Below are 19,282 nucleotides of genomic sequence, written 5' to 3'. Positions count from 1 at the left end.
CTGGTGCCTGTTCTTTCTCATGTCTTTGATTGGTGATTCACTTTATGGTTTTATTTCCCTGTTAAAGCATGAATGGGTTAAGTATGCATGTGTTAAGTGATATATGGACTGGAAATGATAAGGTTGGCATGATCTTAGTATGAATTATGAATGAAGAATTGGTGGTAAATGTTGGCATGAGTTTGGTATGCGTGATAATACATAATGGGTTGTTGGAACATGATTTGTATGTGGTTAGGACGTAATTCCACGATGGTTTCGTGGTGGTGTCTCATTGGTTAGGGCGTAATTCCATGACCCCTGTTAGTGGGAATTCATGGTGGTGCCCCATCTATATAATTTAGTAAAGATTCAAGGTAAAGTTGCATCCTAACACTCTAAAGAGTCAGTTAGTCTCACATAGAGCGTACTAACTCTAGTGGTGAGAGTAGCAGGAGGCCTGAAACTCATTAAGGGCTAACCTTGTGTGTAGGGATGTGACATTGTAACAATTAGCTCGGTAGAGCAGCTTGGTAGAGTAGGGAAGTCCACCACAAGTGCAAGCATCCGCTGAATTTGACTAATTATATGTATCCGGATGAGTCGTGTTTGAGTCTTAGTGTATTGTGTGCGAGTCATAACATGATTGGTTGACTTATGCCTCTTGAACTGTGAAATTGTATATAATTGTATGATAAACCATTTTCTGCTCTAGCTGACCCTTTTGTTTGTTGTATGTATTGTTTGTGTGGTTTTTCTCTCTTTGTGATGATCATCAATTTATTGATGTGAGCAGATGCGAGAAATACTCGTGGTCAACAGAGAAATGGTGACTCCGTTGCATAACCCGCTTGGGTTGGATTCCGTTTATTCGGGCTTTTCTCTAGGGCTATGACCCATGTAGTGTCTTCTCTCTAGGTTTTATTTTGAATTACTGTTGACCCCTTTACTTCACTTTGTGATTGACATCGTGATGTGCCTTATTTATTTCCTGATTTCTTCTGGAACATGGTAAGGAGTAGTGTTTATACTCTAGGACTTACTTCTTATATTATTTTGTGTGACACTGCATTTATTTAAGGTTAATATTTAAATGGAACGTTACGGAAACAGAAATGTGTGAAACGTTATAAACAACTAATATTCTAGAACTGATCTAATATCACTTCAATATATTACATTGGTGCATATTAGATTGGTCGTTCAAGAACCGATCTAATAAATCTATTTTTGCATTAGTGGTTAACGGACCAAAAATATATTTAACCATTTAAATTTTTAATTTGGATATATATATATATATATATATATATATATATATATATATATATGAAAATGGAGAAAATAATACAATTTTCAAACCTTTATGCTTTTAGCCGATCAAAATACCCTTGTAAGTGTTTCTATTTAAATTATTTGTCTAAATAGTATATTTTATCGTAAAATATCTAAAACTACCTATCAGAATAAATTATTTTCTACTTTTTACATCCAAACGTATCACTGAGATCATTTGTAATATTTCCATTACTCTAAAAGAATTCTTATTCGAAAAAATGAAAACCATCTTATATTTTCTAGAAATGGTGTCATGTTTTCAACACCCCAAATTTGAATTTTTTGTGACATCATTTTTAAAAATCATATTTTAATAAGTTTTTCATTTAGTTGTTGGTAAAAAAAATTACTTTTAAAATCGAAAAATACTTTTCTTATTTAATGATCTATTTTTTTTAAATATAACATCTTAAATTTTATATTATATTAAGACAATTTAGTGAGAAGGTTTTATCAAACTCAATTTTAAACTTAATTGAAAAAAGAGTTTTCTTTATAATTTAATTTCTTAAAGCGTAAAATTTTTGGGTAACCTATGAGAGCTAATAATCATGTCCATATGTAGTTAATTTTTAAGCCATAAATGAATCAACCAATCAGTCAACATATATAACCACATACATTAGTCACAATTTACCAAACACGAATATAGCCATCATTTCTATTAGAGGGGGGAGATATCTAATAAAATTAGCATATTGATTAATTACAGGTTTAATTAAATTTTAAGTTCATAATTTATGTACTTTTAATTCAATTTTTATTAATAGTTTTAATGTAAACCCCATTTTTTTTCAACTTATATGTGTTTGGGCCTGGCCTTTTCGTAGGCCCAAGGCCAGGCCATGAAGGGGACCCCCAATACTCTGTCTAGTCCCTCTCACTCTCACTTTGTCTCTTTTTTCAGAAACCCTTCTCTCTTCCCTCTCTCTACTGAAGCAGGAGCTCTGCTAGGGCACATGAAACCTTCCTTTTTCGAGTTAGTAAAAATTCATTCTACCTCCAAGTAAGTCGAACTTTGAAGCTCCTTGGTCCTTTCTTCACGTTTTTACCGTTTGGGTACGTTGGTTTGGTTAGGGTTTAACCTCCTACATCTGTTTTGTCCTGGTTTTCATGTTTCAGCTCACTGCTCTAGTTCTTGGAACTATGGTGCTCTTTAGTTGCAAACTTGTTGTGTTTGCTAGCGTCTAAAAAGGTAAAGGAAGCTAGGTTCTTTTTCGCGTTTTTGAAATATGTGGCTTGTTTCCGTTTCTGTTTTATGCTTAAATGATTGGAAAACGTTAGTTTTGGTATATTTCTGAGTTAGGGGTTCAAATGTTCATGAAACTGTGATGTTTGACATCATTTCTCGTATTCTGGTGCGTCGCACAGTCGCTGGACGAGTTCCTTGGCTCGTTGGGCGACTGTGTATTTTTCTGATATGTGCAGTTTTAGTAAAATTGACTTTCCCGACTCATTAACCATTGGATTGAGCTCAAATTTTGACATTTGGTTCATAGCATGCTATTTTATGGTTTGACCAGTTGGATCATCGATTAGATGTCTGTAGCTTGAGAAATGTGTCACGCATTACTGTAGTGATTTTGATTGTGTGATAATAAATTTTCTTAGGAATTTTGGTGTAAGAATTATGATTGTGTGTTGTGCTTGATTGTATGGAATTGTAGGTACTTAAATGTTGGCACTCATTTATTTGGGATGAATACTATTTTGTGATATATGTATGTCTTGGTATGCATTTATAAAGTATGAGATTAAATGAAATCTTGTTATGTTGACTATGAAATGGAAAACATGACTTGTTTGGTTGGTGGTGGATTGGCATGAGACTTGAGATGGCATGTGAAAATTTTTGGTAAAAGAGTTTCAAGGGAAACTCTTGGTGATGGTGGTTAGTGTATACCTTGATATAGGAGATGTCTAGATAAAGGAAGGTATCTTGAACTCTAATAATCGTTCACGCTCACATAGAGCAGAATGATTTATGTGGTGAGAGTGGCAGGAGGTCCTAGTCTTGAGACATATTGGGTCCAAGACATTAGAGGATTAACCTTGTGTGTGGTTGGGTGATAACCCCTTACGTCTAGACTCTGCAGAGTTTAGAAGCCAACACAGGCCCATACTTCCTTTAGAATTCTATATCAAGAGTATGATCCGGATATTGAGTCATAGAGTCTTGAAATCGTTTGCTTTCACATGATTTTGGTGCCTACTGCTTTGTTTGTGCATAATATGATCTGACTATTTATTTGCTCTATAACATGATTAAAACAATTTTTGCTCTAGCTTACCCTTTCTTTGGTGTATCTTTCTTTGCTTGGTTTCTCCTTTTTGCAATGATCACCAATTTATTGGTGTGAGCAGATGTGGAAACCCCTGGAGGTACTCCGGGTGGTGGAGATGCTGCTGTGTAGAGTGGTCCCCATGGTTTGGGTTGTGGCTCACAGTTGAGCCCTTTTGAAGAACTCTTGTGTTAAATTTTAAATTCCTTACTCCCTAAGCAATCCTTTTGCAAAATAATAGTACTCTTGTGTTATGTTTTATGACATCGTGGTATGCCTAAACTTTCATTCAAGTATATTATGAATAACTGTAATAGTTAGTATATGTATGCTTCATGTCATGTGCTCTTTTATATTATAATGATGTGATTAATTTTAGTATATTACTCTATCAGAAATAGGATGTCACATTTAACAATTTTTTTTTGTTTGATGTTGTAACCGATTAAAGTGATGTAATGATTATTCTGCATTTTCATTACTTACGTATTTTCATGTGAAAAGTAAAAAATATTTAGGTAAATTTTAAGCTTTCTATAAATTTAAATATGTTCAATTAAATTTGTGTGAAAAAATTTTATTTATTGAGAATTCAAAATCTTTATATTTTTTTAATAATTTTCAATAATGTTTCTATTGTTAATTACAGTGATGTAACTATTTAATTTTTATACTTTCAAGTAGAATACCATAAACTTAGACAATGAAAAAAAAATGAACTTAAGAAATTTAATCATCTTTATAGAAAAAAAAATCATTTCGTAAATTAAATACTAAAACAACATAGTTTTTAAATTTCGTTTTTATTAATTATAAGTTTGCGGTTGTTACATTTTAGATTTCAAAATCAAACAGTTATATTATTCTAATTAGCGACATAAAATCAATTAAAAAATTGGACATTCGATATAATGAAATTTTTAATATGGACAAAACTAAAAATACTTGAATTCATGAGGAATTCATAAAGATATGTAAGTAATAAGGTAAGTAATAAGGATTTAAAATAACAGTAACATATCTCGATTAATGAAAATATTGAGTATCGAAATTTAATTGAGATTCAATTGAAAATAATCAAATTTATTTATGAGAGAAATAAAATTTAATTAAACCTTAAATTAATTAAATATAACTAAATTAAGGGCATGAGCGGTCACAATTAGCCAAGTTTTAAATGAACTATATATTTACCTACCAAATTGAATTAACTTGTGTACCATGGTTAGAACATGTGCATTTAATGAGACTTCACCTTCTTACAAATAAAAATCAGTTTATGAATGAAATCAACCATATGTTGTCGATGTTAACCAAATTAATTAATTAAATTGGTTAAATATACAGTCATAACTAACCACAAACTTTTTCTTTGAAAAAAAAAATTATACGTATCAACTTGAATTAACTTTTTATGTTATTAATGGTCAGTAAATGTAATTAAGGGGTTCAGAATTATTCAACAACGTGGTTCATTTTTCTCCTTATTCTTCTTGTTTTTCTCCTTCTCTTTCTTCTTTTTCTTTTTCATCATTATCTTCTTCTTCTTCATCTAATTAATCTCAAATTATATAAACATAAAACATATAATAAATATAAAATTAATCAAACATCTAATACAAACCAAAAATCATAAAACTCACATTCAAAACAAATAAGGAGAACATTCATTCATAGCTACGACTGAATTATCCCAAAAATAGTCACTCACGCCAACAATATAGTAAGATAGATGAGAAACTAACTTCAATGTAGAAAAATTATAAGAGGAAAATATGTTTCCCTATGAACCGCACACAAGAATAGCAAAAAATGCAGCTTTTGGTCACCAATGGAAGCCCTACTCGCACAAAATGATCACCGCAAATGGCAGGGAGTTTCGTGCAAGGGAGAAAGTGAGGAGAAATGGGCACTCTCAGTTATTTTTAAACACATTTACACATGACCTATAAGTGATGTAATTTGTTTTTTACATTTAGCGATTACAGGTAAGATGTAAATTTACGTCTGTTGTGTACATGTTAGACGTAAATTTACGTTTGACTTATCAACATCAGATGTAAAAACTCTTTTTTACATCTGACACTTACATGGCAGATGTAAATATTGACCATTTAATTAAAAAAAATGTCATCATATATATTTTTATGTTTGTTACTTGCATGTTAGACATAAATTCAGTAATGCGGTAAACTATTTTTGTGTTAGTGCTAAAAACATAAAATTGAAAACCTAATGTATTTGTGAATGAACTTCTTTTACACTCTAGCGCTTAAACCTGTTTAATCCGCTGATAAAACACACTAATTTTAAAAACTTAAATTCAATTTTTAGCTTAAAAATTTAAACATTTGTACTATAAGAGCCGAATAGGGTGTTAATCAAAGACTCGTAAATAACAACACAACTGGATACATAGCAACATATAGAAATATGGACCCACAAGACCAAGAAAATGGGGTACTTCTCAGATAAATAGAAGGGCAGAATGCTAACTATATATTCCATATGTACTTAAGGTTGCCTATATAGCGACAAAACCAGTCAACCATCCGAAAGCATCATCCAAAAAGGAGAGAAGATATGAATATCCGGCCTAAATACACCAGTGGGTAAGTAAGCGGACAAAGAAATGTAATATGTTGGTATGTTGGCGAACCTTCTTTAACTTAGGCAAAAAACAGAACAAAACTTAATGAAGCATGTCCAAAAGAAACTGGGCCTGTAACACAGGCCCAATTAAGTATGGTCAAACCCAATCAGGCTTAGTCAAAGCCCAAAACTTGGGCCCACAATTAACTGATAGTATGCTACAAGGACAATTAATTCTCTATAAATAAAGGTGGACCTAGGTAATTAGAGGTATGTAATTCATTAGCACCCTAATATGAGTTTTGACTTTGAAAGTTTTTTTGTTGACTTAATTGTCGGAATTCTTTCTGTAGGTACACCATCTCTCGTTCCAAAGCTTGTACAAAACAACTGGTAACAAAAACTTAACGAACAAAATCATGGAGTATCCATTCAAAGAATCTAAAGATTATGATAAAATAAAGTTTAAGTCTCGTAATAATTTAATATTGTCTAAGCAGGAACAATATCCATATAGTCACGGTGGTTGAGACGGAGCACTACTTGCGAGCATTGTTTATTGTGTTGTAGAGTATGGTGATGGCGGTGGTGATTACTGTTGGTACCGGACCCGCATTGAGTGAGACTCCATTTACAGGCACACTAACCCACCATTGCTTCAAAACGGGTAGACAAAGTCATTGTTTCTCAACAGTTAGTGGGGTCACAAATCCACTTATATATATATAATCAAAATTAATTAACAGAGTAGTGAATGGAGTCCCATGCAGGAGGTTAATTATGCTAGTGCCTACACATAATGAAAGCACAAAAACAAACAACTCTGGCCACCAATTACCTAGTGGACTTAAGTGCTTCTACCATCCCTTCACACCAACTCTCTCTATAAACCAAACACAACATGATATCATAGTCCCAAAAAACATCTTTGTTATACGATAATGTAACAATTTTTTTCCTTTATTAGTTTTGTGTCCTCCTATGGGATGTGGAAAAACAGTCCTAAGATGTTCTGAAATGAAGGTCTAAATTTGTTACTGAAGGGCAATCCAGAGAGTAATGATCATGAATTCGTAACAAGAGATCATATAGGTTAGCCACCACTTAAAGCAAAATACACTCATCTTATAACCTATTTAATTAATATAATAATATATATTAAAATATTAATATATTGAGTGATTAAGTATATGTGTTTTGTTTTGGAAGTAGCGTAAATATATAATCTATCGCTTAGTACAATATATATTCGTAAACAAACACAATTTTTCAATTAGAAATCATCTAACTGACCCCACTTTTTGTCATTTAATAAAAATAATATGTTTTTCAATTGTTAATTTTTTTTGGTAGACTTATGATTTCTATTCCTGTTAGAGAAACAAGACACATAAAAATGTTCTTTATACAAATATTATATTTACACGTATAATTCAAAAGTCGATGACGTAAACCACTGAAGAAAAAGGAATTGTAATATAGAATCATGAACAATTAAGGCTACTTTAAAACTCAGAAAGTATTAAATTATTTGAAAGGTAAATAATCCAAAATAACCACAGATTTTCCGTTAAATAGAAGAAATAGGTAAAAATATATGAAATTAATTGAAAAAATTCGGTGCGAAAAAAAGAAAAATTAATTTCAAATTTTGTAGGACTATTGTGTTATTTTTCACTAATCAGCTCTCTTTTTCTTTTCTTTATTTCTCTGGGGTTAGAGAGTGGAATTAAGGAACATGTATTAAAGTTTTTTGTGATTCATAAATATATGTAACCAGTAACGTAGTATAATTATGTGATGAGGGATATATATATTCGAAAATGGTGGTTTCTCAGTAAACATATATAAGAAAAAAGGTAGCTGCACGCTTTCGAGAATCTCATGATGACAAGGTTTGGGGTTTTTGTGGCGAACCTTGTGCATTATGACTCTTGAACTTGGGGAAAAACCCAAGTGCTCTCAAGAATGGCGAAATAATATCAAGTTGGTTGTTACCCAGATTCTCCTTCCTTTCAATTAATCCCAATTCCTTCGATTCCAAAATCTAAAAGGATTTTAATTAAACCATAGTCCGTACAATAAATACAAAATTACATCACTGTGTAGTGAACCATGTCACTTAAATATCGACACGTATATACTATTATGTTATTAATTTCAACGGTATTAAATAAAAAAACTTAATTAAAAGACATTTTCAAAATTTAGGATCAAATTAAACAAATATCCTAAAACAGTACTAAATTAAAAAAATTAAATTAAATGACTATTTAAGATTAAGGAGAATGATATATTAACAAAATCTGACAAACTATTAAATAAGATAAAAATATTATTTTTATTACCTTTTTTATTTAAAAAAATTAATATACTTTAATCCTATTTATAGAAAATATGTCAACTTTATAAAAAAAAAAAATCGTCAAAACCTCATTCTCCGTGGAATTAATTACGTTTGAACTCCGTCTATTGTGTGAATAACGGTGTTATTGTGTATGCCCAGTGGACCCTCTTAATGAAATTGTAAAGTGACGTGTCCTTTTTCAATTGGGAGGGCAAAAGGGTGAAGTGATTTTTGTACATATATATATATATATATATATATATATATATATATATATATATATATATATATATATATATATCCATATAAATATATGAGCCTCTTACGTTGTTTCATTTCATTCTTGTGAGATTAGTAGGTATTAAGGTTGTTGTAGGAGGTATAGCAAGACAGCATGGAAAACCAGCAGAAGCAAAATTGGTTTGAAAAGGCAAAGCCATTCGCAGCAGTGGTATTAATCCAGTTTGGATACGCAGTCATGGATGTTATATCAAAAGATGCACTCAACAAAGGGATGAGCAATTATGTGTTTGTCGTTTATCGCCATGCAGTTGCTTTTCTTGTCATGGCTCCTTTGGCATGGTTTTTTGAGAAGTGAGTATATATATATATATATATATATATATATATTTATATAAACCTTTCTTCCTCCTTTTTTTTTCTCTTTTTGTGTGTGAATAATTGAGCTAACACTGCATCGTTTTAGCAGGAAAGCAAGGCAAAAGATGACACTGTCTATTTTCATCAAGATTTTGGTGCTGAGCTTGATAGAGTGAGTATATATATATATATATATTTTTTTTCCTTCACAGTTCTTCTTTTAATGAAACAAATGATGGTAACTTGACTTTTCTGGTGCTGATTTTGTTTGTGTCAGGCCAGTTATTGACCAGAATCTGTACTTTTTGGGGATGAAGTACACAACAGCAACCTTTGCTGTTACCATGACCAATATGCTTCCTGCTATCACCTTTATCTTCGCTTGGATTCTTAGGTATAACACATAACATATAATTTATTCTGTATCTGTTACATGTACATATACAAAAAACATAATTAAGGTTAAGAAATTTTGCTTCCTCTGATCAGGCTTGAGCAAGTAAATATAAGAAGTATACGAAGCCAAGCAAAGGTTGCCGGAACTGTAGCAACTGTTTCGGGTGCCATGATCATGACACTGATTAAAGGGCCACTGCTTTTTGGGACACACGGAGGCAATGATCAAACCCAGAATAATGGGACAAGCACTCAACGTACAATCATGGGCTTCATAATGATCACTATTGGATGTTTTTGCTGGGCTTCTTTCATGATCTTGCAGGTGAAAATGATGAATAAAGCTAAAGAAGAAGAAAAAAACTATGTTGGTGTGTTCAAAAACTGATACAAGTTCATCTCTTTTTGTAGGCTATTACCCTGAAAACCTACCCTGCTGCACTCTCTCTTTCTGCATGGATATGCTTAATGGGCACCATTGAAGGTGCTGCAGTGGCTTTGTTCATGGAAAGGGGTCACCCTTCGGTTTGGTCTATAAAATTTGATATCAGATTGCTCTGTGCTGTTTATTCTGTAAGTCCTTTCAACCTAACAATTCTAAATATAAGAAAAGAAAAAAAAAAAAAGCACGTTAAAAGCATCATGCATTGCATGGAAGATAATCCAAATGCTAATCAGGAAAATGACGTTACCGAGTGGAAACTTTTTTCCTACATTTGTTGGGGTTGGCAAAATCCACTTTCTCTTTTGTCTTTTTTTTTTTTTTAATGTAATGTTGTTCTCAGCATCCTTGTGAAATGACTAGAATAATGAAAAATAGAAAGAAAGAAAAAGTTATAATAACTTAATGAATAAAAAACAAAGAAAGTTAGAGAAAGGAGTGAAAAATATGAGAGGAAGTAGACAGTAAAAAGTAGGTTTAGTAATATAATAACATGGATTAATATTTTGAGTTAAAAAAAATATAATTAAGATATTAATATTTTAAATTGTGAAATAAATGATTTTTTTTGGGCGTTAATCATCACTATTTATCCAGTATATTTACACGCTTTTTATTTTTCTTATTATTAATAATATAATAATATGTATTAGTATTTTGAATTAAAATATTAATATTTTAAATTGTGAAATAAATTATTTTTTTTAGGTGTTAAAACATCACTATCCAGTATACTTACACGCTTTTTATTTCTCTTCTTTGAAAATTGACACGATCTCTTAAATTTTTTATAAAATAAGCTTAAATAAACATGTACTAATTAAGGCAATAAATTTGAGAATTAAATCTTGTTGCTAATATAAGCCTATAATCTCAAGTTCATAATTTAACTTTTTTAGGTAAGGTGCATTTTTGTCAACTATGTAAACGTTAGAAAATCTTAGCCAAGTGTGTAGAAACCAAAATTTATTTTTTTTCCTAGTTGTCCTCTCATTCCTCTTTAATAAATTGGCACATTACAGCAGTTAAAATTCATAAGAAAAAACTAAAAAACTTTCAGTTGTTTAAACGTCAAGTTTTAATTAAAGAGAGTAGTTGTCACCTTTAATATAACTACATTCTCTTCCCACTTTAATCAAGTGTGAAAAAGAGAAACTTCACTCTTTCTTTTTCTCTCTCCATTTTTTTTTTCTTGTCATACAAATAATAAATAGAAACTCGTGTAACAACAAAAAAATAATAATTTTCCTTCAAATTTGGAGTAATTTTTTCCACCCTGATAATATAATGTGTATTCTAATATATTAAAGCATTGATATACAGGGCATAATATGTTCGGGTGTGAGTTATTACTTGCAAGGAGTGGTGATGAAAAGTAGAGGCCCAGTGTTCGTAACCGCATTTAGTCCTCTCTGCATGGTAATCGTGGCTATCATGAGCTATTTCATTCTGGCTGAGCAAGTTTTCCTTGGAAGGTAATCATCAAAATCAAGAACCTACGAATCTATGATGTTTTTTTTGTAGTACCTATAACCAAAACCATGATAAAATCTGATAAATGTTGCAGAATGAGTGGTGCCATTGTGATTTGTTTGGGCCTATACTTTGTGGTGTGGGGAAAAAGCAAAGACTATGGCCCAGAAGACCCAAATACTCAAGAGCCCATTGTTGAGATGGACAACACTAGGAAGGAAAATTTGACTTGCTGCACTCATGGAGTGACCACAGCCACCAATTTAGGAAATGGAAACACAACTCCAAGTGAAGAACAAGTGTGAGGAAAACTTGGCATTTATTTTCTAAATTTCAACTATTTTAGGACATTCCAGCAATATCTGTATGAGCAAAAGCAGCTATGTTTGTTCCTGGTTGTTTAATCTTCCAAGAAATACAAGAACACAGATTTTTAACGTTGTATTAGAAGGTAGATAAGTAGCACATAGCATTGAGACAGGACATAGATTATGGTGTAACAATAAACCTCTTCATATTTAACATCAACATCCATTCAGAAAAAGAAAATGGAAATGACTTGTTAAGAAGATGGCGATGCTGGATTAAATCCACTGGATAAATGAATGAGAACATAACAGAATATTGAGTTGTATTAATAATGACCTTGACAACATAATCAATTTACCTTCATGAAATTTATCGACTATAAGCTACCATGAATGATCCAATTAGCAATACATATTTCATTTTGTCTGGTAAATGGGTGAAGGATTCAAAACCTATGCATTGACAATCGGTCAGAAGGTGTATCAAAAGATTGCTCCTATGAAACCAACAAAGATTGTCCTATCTTGTAACTCAAAATTTCTCCCTTGTAACATTTGCTTTACTTGCTCTGCACATATGTGCTGGAGTTCCCTGCTGCAGCCAAAAAAGATTCTGTAAAGTAGGAAAAATCAAATGTGAGAATGAGCATCTTGGATGAATGTAAAGACATTAGACAAATCCAGAAAACACAGCCTAAATACCTTTCCAGATGCAGAAGGATTTCTGATTGATAGGTGAACCAGTTACAGTCTGAATAACTTCAAACAGCATGCTCTGTGGAGTGCTCCTCAGCTCTTGTACAACCCCATAAATAGTTTTCCCATTATCAAAGTAAATGTGATTATTGGGGTGTTTTGTCTTGCAACCAGCATGTCGCTCAAATTCATATGCATTAATAATCTGGAAGAAATTTAATATCAGTCAGAGATAACATTCTGGCTCAAAAAAAAGGATTCTACTCTATGATAAGGATCAGCAACACCTTACCTTGGAAAAATTACATGAGTGACAACTGCACAGATACCCAGCACCTTTTATAACACCTCGAAGTTCCTTCTAACAAGCATAGGAAGAACCAGACATGTGATGAATGATAAGCTACTGTGAAAGATGAACTCATTAATACTAAATTTTTTACCTCCCGTGACCACGCCTTATACTTTACTGAGAGACCATCCAGCATACCAGTGGATAGCAAACTTCTGACATTTGAAGGGAAGTTGTTTGAAATAGCCCTTTTGGACATTTTAACCTCCTCTTTTGTCTTGAGAATATTTTCAGTTGCAGTTGCAGGTGCAGATGTCTGTGTTGAATTTGGAAGTAAATTAGAACTAGATGCAACCAAGTCTTTCTCTTTCACAGTTTCTGACTTGTGTGAAAGTGCTTGACACATCAACAGTTCATAGTCAGAAATGAACAAGTCTGAGGGAGTTGTGTCATCATCATGGCTACCAAAACATATGATTGTGCTCTCTCCTTTATCATAGGATCGTGGAACGAATGGCACATCATTACCCTCCTTGTGGTAGCTGTAATGAGATGATATAGTGCCATTGTCGACCTTATTGTATAACTGGTTGGTTAACATAGAATTTCCATGAGCCTTATTGTAAGCTTGAGCAATAGATATTACATTGCTATCATCCATTGATATCGTATTACAAATCTCATTGAATGTTGGATGTACAGATAAGCTATCATTTACCTTGTCATAGGATTGACCCATAGACATGAAATTGTTATCAGTTCTCTCATAGGAACCATCCATTGCTATTACATTGGCTCCCCCTTTGTTATAGTTGAGATTTGTTGATATGGAATTATCACCAGCCTTGTATAGACAAGGATTTGACAAAGGGTCACTGACTCCTCTATCATAGGGACTGTTTGTAGTAACAGACATGACATTCTCGGATCCCTTCACCTCGTTTACTCTGACTTTTCTAATTCCATCATAGTTAAAAACTAAACGAGGATCTTCTAATGCAGTTGATATGGATAAACCAAACGAGGATCCACTCCCAAAGGGGTCCATGTTATCCTTTCGTTCCACACTCAGCTTGTCATCTATGCTAACAGAGGGAGTATTTGCATCTTCAAAAGCCATATTTGCAGCATCTGGGGCAAATACTTGTTCGGTAAAATGACCATTTAAGGAGTGAAATCCTGAGGAATTTCCCCAGGAAGGAACATTGGAGTTGAGAATTCCAGATAACAAATTGTTTGGAGCTTCTACTGCTTGTTTCTTATTGGGAAGCAGATCCACATCAGGGTCATCCATGAACCATGAACAAGCACGCTTGGAATCCATTCTAGAAGAATTGTCATTTGCCATGTCACCATCATTCAAACATCCAGGACTCTTTCCCATCCAAAATGCTTGATCGTGGAACGACTGTCACAAACAAAAATCATTAGAAAGATGCTTCTTCCTACCAAAGAATTTCAATGTAAAAAACCTTACCACTAAATCCGAACTGTAGATGAACAAACTTAGCATGCATCTTGTCACCAATAAGGAAAATGACTAACAGTTCACTTAAGAACCGTGAGAAAACCAAAATACTGCCTCGCCTCCTCTTAAACCTCTACATCGCATCACATTTTCTACAGACCCCTTAAATTATGAATGCAGAAAATGGATCTGAACCAAAAATGTATTTGCAAGATAAAAAAAAACCTGTAAGATGAAAACACTCTCATCTAGCTCTAGATTTACACACAGCGAATATGCATGCAAATACGATTATTTCAATTAAATTTCCTAATCAAGTTGACATACATTTAACCACAAATTCCACCTATAACCAATCGCCACCAACAAAGGAAACAAAAAAACAAAAAATAGAAACAGAAATTTCGACGAACTTTTAAGTTAGCAGAAAACTGCTTCATCCCCTCTCCTCCCTTTCCCCCCGGACCAGCTATGCAAAGATTTGCAACAAAGAACAACATGAGATAAAGATAAAACAAATGCATGCAATTAAAAAAGAATATGCGGAATCAGCATAATCAATGTCTAGTGAATCATGCAACAAAGACACTCACTGATTGTAACTAGAACAGAATGGGAAAATCCCAAAGCAAGACACACATTTTCCTTACAAGCAACATAAAGTTTCGGTTGTAATTAAAAATGGAGCACAAAAGCAGAAGCAGCAGTAAGCAAATACTCCATGCAATGAAGCAGAAGAGAACATACCATTTCCCTCTTCACTCTTTACCAAGAGAATGAAAAGCTATGTTGGTCTTTGCAATGAAACTTGCCAATCGATAATGAGAGCTTCTTAGTGAAGAAAATTTCCTGCAACCGAGCACCCCCAAAAGCAAGTTAAACTAAAAAGCATTGCTTTATTCGAAAATGGAACATGCAATGATAAAAACGGCATCTTTGGTGGGTGCAGAAGGTAATAAAAAAAATTGGGTGAAGAAAGAAGAGGAAAACTCACATGTCAGTGAAAGGAGGAAGCGGAAAAGAAGAAAAAGAAGAGCATTTGAATCGGTTTTGATTTGATTGTGGTAGCGAAGTAAGTGGAAATGCGTTACTGTGAATGAAGCAATGAAGCTACGTTTGAGAGAGAAGGGTTGAGAATGATGCGAAGCAGAGGCACACGGTAAGATCGGTAAGAGGAAGTAGAAAGATATTGAGGATTTTGTGCTTGTCGGAAAAGTTAAAACGTGGTGCTCCGCACGATCCCATCGTCACATTACATCTTTGCCGTACACGTGGCGTCATCGAGTTCTGTGCGTCAGAGGTTCATCATACGCCGGCTGCCTCGCCTCCTCTTACCTCAGTCACTGTCTCTGTCTATTCTATTCTTTCGGTTTTATTTTGAAAAAACTAGAAACATTTATTCTCGTATATTTCCTTTATTCAAACCAGTCAAAAATTCATACGTCTATTGCTTTTTTTTTATAGATAACTAATTTAACTAAAAAATAATTAAATTTAAATAAATAATGGCTTTAAAAATAATATAACAAAATTATTATTTTAATTTAAAAATAATAAAATTTAATAAAGTAATAAAAAACTAAAATTGAAAATATAATTATTTGAATTTAAAATAATAGATAAAATTAAAAAGAAAATATCAAACGAAATATATATATAGAGAGAGGGTATAGATCAAATAATATGACGTCTATTATCATCTATTTATAATAACACTTCGTAATAGAGATATTTACGTGTTTTAAATATGACAACCTAAAAGAATTAAAAAAAAAATTGAATTGAACTTTTACTAAAAATACACATTTTAAGTTTTTAAAATATTTTTAATTATGGTTTATGTATTCTACTTTTTAATTTTGTTAATGACTAATTCCTTAATTTTATCTTCTCACTCATTAAATTTCTTTTTAAAAAACATTGGTTAACTTATTTTTTTTAATTGTTTTTACAAGAGTATGTTGTAGAATAACATTGTATTTAACATGATAATACTAAATTATTTAAATATTGAAAAGTTAAAATATAATCGGTAGTTTTATCAACGAGTTTTATTATTTAAAATATATTATCTTTCAATAAATTATTTTTCTAGTTATCTCACTTATTTCTAAGTTTTGTCATTTTCTACTTCTATGTTTCAAGAATCATGATCATTAGAGTTTATGGCGAGTTCTCCTCATAGAGAACTATCCCTTGAACATAAACAAAAAGAATTTGAGACAAAACTTTTAACATTAAAATGACATTAAGACATGGAGATCATTAGAGCTGTCAAAATGGGTTGGAACCCGCGAGCCAACCCGGCTCACCACGGGTTCGGGTTGGGTTGAAATTTTTTTACAAATTTAAATACGGATTGATTTTTGACCTGGCTCATCCGGGTTGGTGCAAATAAAAGGATTACACAAGTGTTTTTTGTTAAGTAGGGGTTTACATTTGGGTCATGTTAGCTTTTTTTTTAGCCAACACATAAATAATTTGTATTTTTTTATTTTGGTTTGTATTTGGATTGTATTAAAGTTTATTTAGATTTTAATTATAATTATAATTTAGTTTTGACTAAAAAAAATTAAAAAGTTGTATTTTTTTAATTAAATGAACCCGTGAACCAACCCGTTTAACCCACCAACCCGTGGTGGGCCGGGCCGAGTTCAAATTTTTTTGCTCGTTAAAAAGTGAGCCAGGTTGGGTTAGCTTACTAAATCATCAATCGTGGTGGGTTGAGCCAGGTCGGGGCAGGTTACCCATTTTGACAGCTCTAGAGATCATATAATTAAAGAATAATTTAGATAATTAAATTATTAATTAAATTTAATTATGTAAATTCGCTGGCCCTAACTGCTAGGCGAGCCTACGAAAATTGATCCAGCTTATCTTTTTGATATTTTTTTTGACATATTTTGTTATCTTTTGACATTTTTGCTATCTTTTGATTTTTTTTTATATCTTGTTATTGTTTGATATATTTGATATCTTTTGGTAATTTTTTATATCTTTTATTATCTTTTTTGTTTTTATTTTCTTAAGTTGTCGGGTTTTTACTGTTGGACTTATCTTTAGAGTCCTAAGAAAGTCTATTTGTTTGCATTTTCAGAACTTTTGTAATTACTTCAGTCATCGATGAAATTGTTTCTTTAAGAGAGGATTCTCTTGGTTCTTAGATTAGAATGTCATTTCTTATCAAAGATTAACATCTTTGTGATAAATCTTCCTCGACTTACCAATTTTGATTGTGGCATCTAAACTTATCAACATTGGATTTGGATTGTAGCGTCTACATTTGATTCTCATCAAAGAGGGGCCTCTTTGTGGCGAATTTTTCTTTACTTATCACTTTTCTAGATTGTGACTGTTAACTCAGTTTTAGTTGCGCTTAGACTAAACAAAACCAAAATCCCCTTAATGAAGTATAAGAAAACCTTGGGTATCAAATCCAAGTAAATGGTGTGTATCAAGTTCAACTTACGTAATTTAATCTTGCTAAAAATAATGAAATTAAAGAAAAATGGGGGAAATAAATTAAAATAAGAAAATAATGCATAATTTTATTCAATTAAAATTAATTTATATGCATGGATGAGACTAAGATATGAGATGCAAGAGTGACGCAAAAAGGCATGATTGCAATGCATAAGTCAAATCTATAGAAAAGTAAATTTGAAATGTCGAATGCAAGGAATAGATGGGAATGAAAACTGAATTCAAAATGGAATGATGATGAACTTAGATGAAATGTATGTAGTGAATGCATATGTAGATCTTAGGCCAAGTTAGGAATGATTTGAAATCATGAACAATGCTACAATCTAGGGAAGATTTGTTTATCCAAGAACAATGACATCAACAACGGAAGGAAGAAAAGGTAATAGAAAAGAAAGACACATGTTTGGAATTCAATAAACCTGTTTTTGAATATATGTTAGCTTCTATCTTTGATTATTATCAAAGAGGGACCTCTTTGTGATGAATCTTCCTTTGCTTATTAATCTCCTTGATTGTGGCACATTCCATATCAGTCTTATTCTACGTTCTTTATTCTAATTATATTGATTATTTTTACAAAAGAAATCCAAAATCAGAAAATATTGTCATCTTTTCTATTAGGATCGTATCATCTCCAATTCTATTTGATCATTTTCTCTTTTAGAGTAAGTTGGTTTTTTGTCCTTTTTCTTAGTCTATTTATTCTTTCCTTTGCATATGAGTTCTTTAGCTTGCATGTGGCATTCAATTCTTCTATACGATTCTCTATTAATTAGTGGTTCTAATGATGTATCTTGATCGTGTTTATGTTGTTCCTTGGTATTTTGTGAATCTGAAGAGGGTTTGGTATTCTTAGAGCACTTTAAGGCATCTCACAAGTAAGGAAATCCAATTGCATTATTTCTAAGTTATAGATATGTTAAAATTACTAATTGTATGATTGTACCGTGATTCACCTAAATGAATGAATTGTGTGGCGAGCATGACTTGTTGAATTGGGGTTAGATTCCTAAATTGCAAGATTTGATTGTATGATGAATTTTGAAGTAAATTAAGGAGTAATATTTGTTGACATGTGAAGCCAAGGTGGTATGCTTCTTGATGATTTGATGAAGATTTGATAAAGCCCTTTTGAACTACCTTGAAGTCATTATCATTGGAATGAAATCTACATTGATGAAGGAAAGGAGATTTGATGGTATTCATGTTGATCAAGGCTGGAACGTGTGCTCTCCACATAGATACATCATTAAGAAAGTGTATTTGATGTTTGTAGTTCATATTGTAGACCTTGTAGCATTAATTAGATGTCTTTGGTCTTTGTTGGGTTTTTTAATCTGTTGAATGGGTTTTCAACAGGTCAAAATGTCTCTTTTAATTTATTGAATAGTTTTTCAACAAGTTAAAAGATTGGCTGCAGTAGTCTTAAACTGTAACTAATTATATAACTTGATTTATTTTTTAATCGATTGATTTCACTTAATTCAAGTGAAATCAACCGATTGATTTGGAAATCAACTTGTTGAATTTCGTAACAATTTGACTATAAGAGCTGTGATTTTTGAAAGAGAGGATTTCTGATC

The 19,282-nt window shown here is 32.1% G+C and overlaps 1 protein-coding gene and 1 pseudogene across 2 annotated transcripts; one reads left to right on the top strand and one right to left on the bottom strand.

Moving 5' to 3' along the window:
* Window positions 1-8,845: 8,845 nt before the first annotated feature.
* LOC114191588 (WAT1-related protein At2g37460-like) lies at window positions 8,846-11,886 on the top strand. Of its 2 annotated transcripts, none has more exons than XM_028080849.1 (7): window positions 8,846-9,132; window positions 9,248-9,310; window positions 9,416-9,532; window positions 9,628-9,859; window positions 9,946-10,107; window positions 11,300-11,451; window positions 11,544-11,886. In XM_028080849.1, the coding sequence occupies exons 1-7, from the start codon at window positions 8,933-8,935 to the stop codon at window positions 11,752-11,754; spliced, it is 1,137 nt and encodes a 378-aa protein (XP_027936650.1). In that variant the 5' UTR covers window positions 8,846-8,932; the 3' UTR covers window positions 11,755-11,886. The 2 variants fall into 2 exon arrangements, with proteins under 2 accessions (XP_027936650.1, XP_027936649.1); XM_028080848.1 differs by having other exon boundaries at window positions 8,854-9,132; window positions 9,245-9,310.
* Window positions 11,887-12,055: 169 nt separating this feature from the next.
* Window positions 12,056-15,543, bottom strand: LOC114191587 (annotated as a pseudogene).
* Window positions 15,544-19,282: the final 3,739 nt, after the last annotated feature.

Source organism: Vigna unguiculata, chromosome 7, assembly GCF_004118075.2.
Source record: "Vigna unguiculata cultivar IT97K-499-35 chromosome 7, ASM411807v1, whole genome shotgun sequence".
NCBI classification, from domain to species: Eukaryota; Viridiplantae; Streptophyta; class Magnoliopsida; order Fabales; family Fabaceae; genus Vigna; species Vigna unguiculata.
The sequence above is the reverse complement of the archived record's forward strand: the minus strand, read 5'-3'. Positions and strand labels throughout refer to the sequence as shown.

What these genes read in the sequence shown, in the direction of transcription:
- LOC114191588 (XM_028080848.1), top strand. Translation starts at nt 8,933, where the DNA reads ATGGAAAACCAGCAGAAGCAAAATTGGTTTGAAAAGGCAAAGCCATTC. An exon ending in CTTCTTTCATGATCTTGCAG is followed by an intron (nt 9,860 to 9,945) that starts GTGAAAATGATG and finishes CTCTTTTTGTAG; the next exon opens with GCTATTACCCTGAAAACCTA. An exon ending in TGCTCTGTGCTGTTTATTCT is followed by an intron (nt 10,108 to 11,299) that starts GTAAGTCCTTTC and finishes ATTGATATACAG; the next exon opens with GGCATAATATGTTCGGGTGT.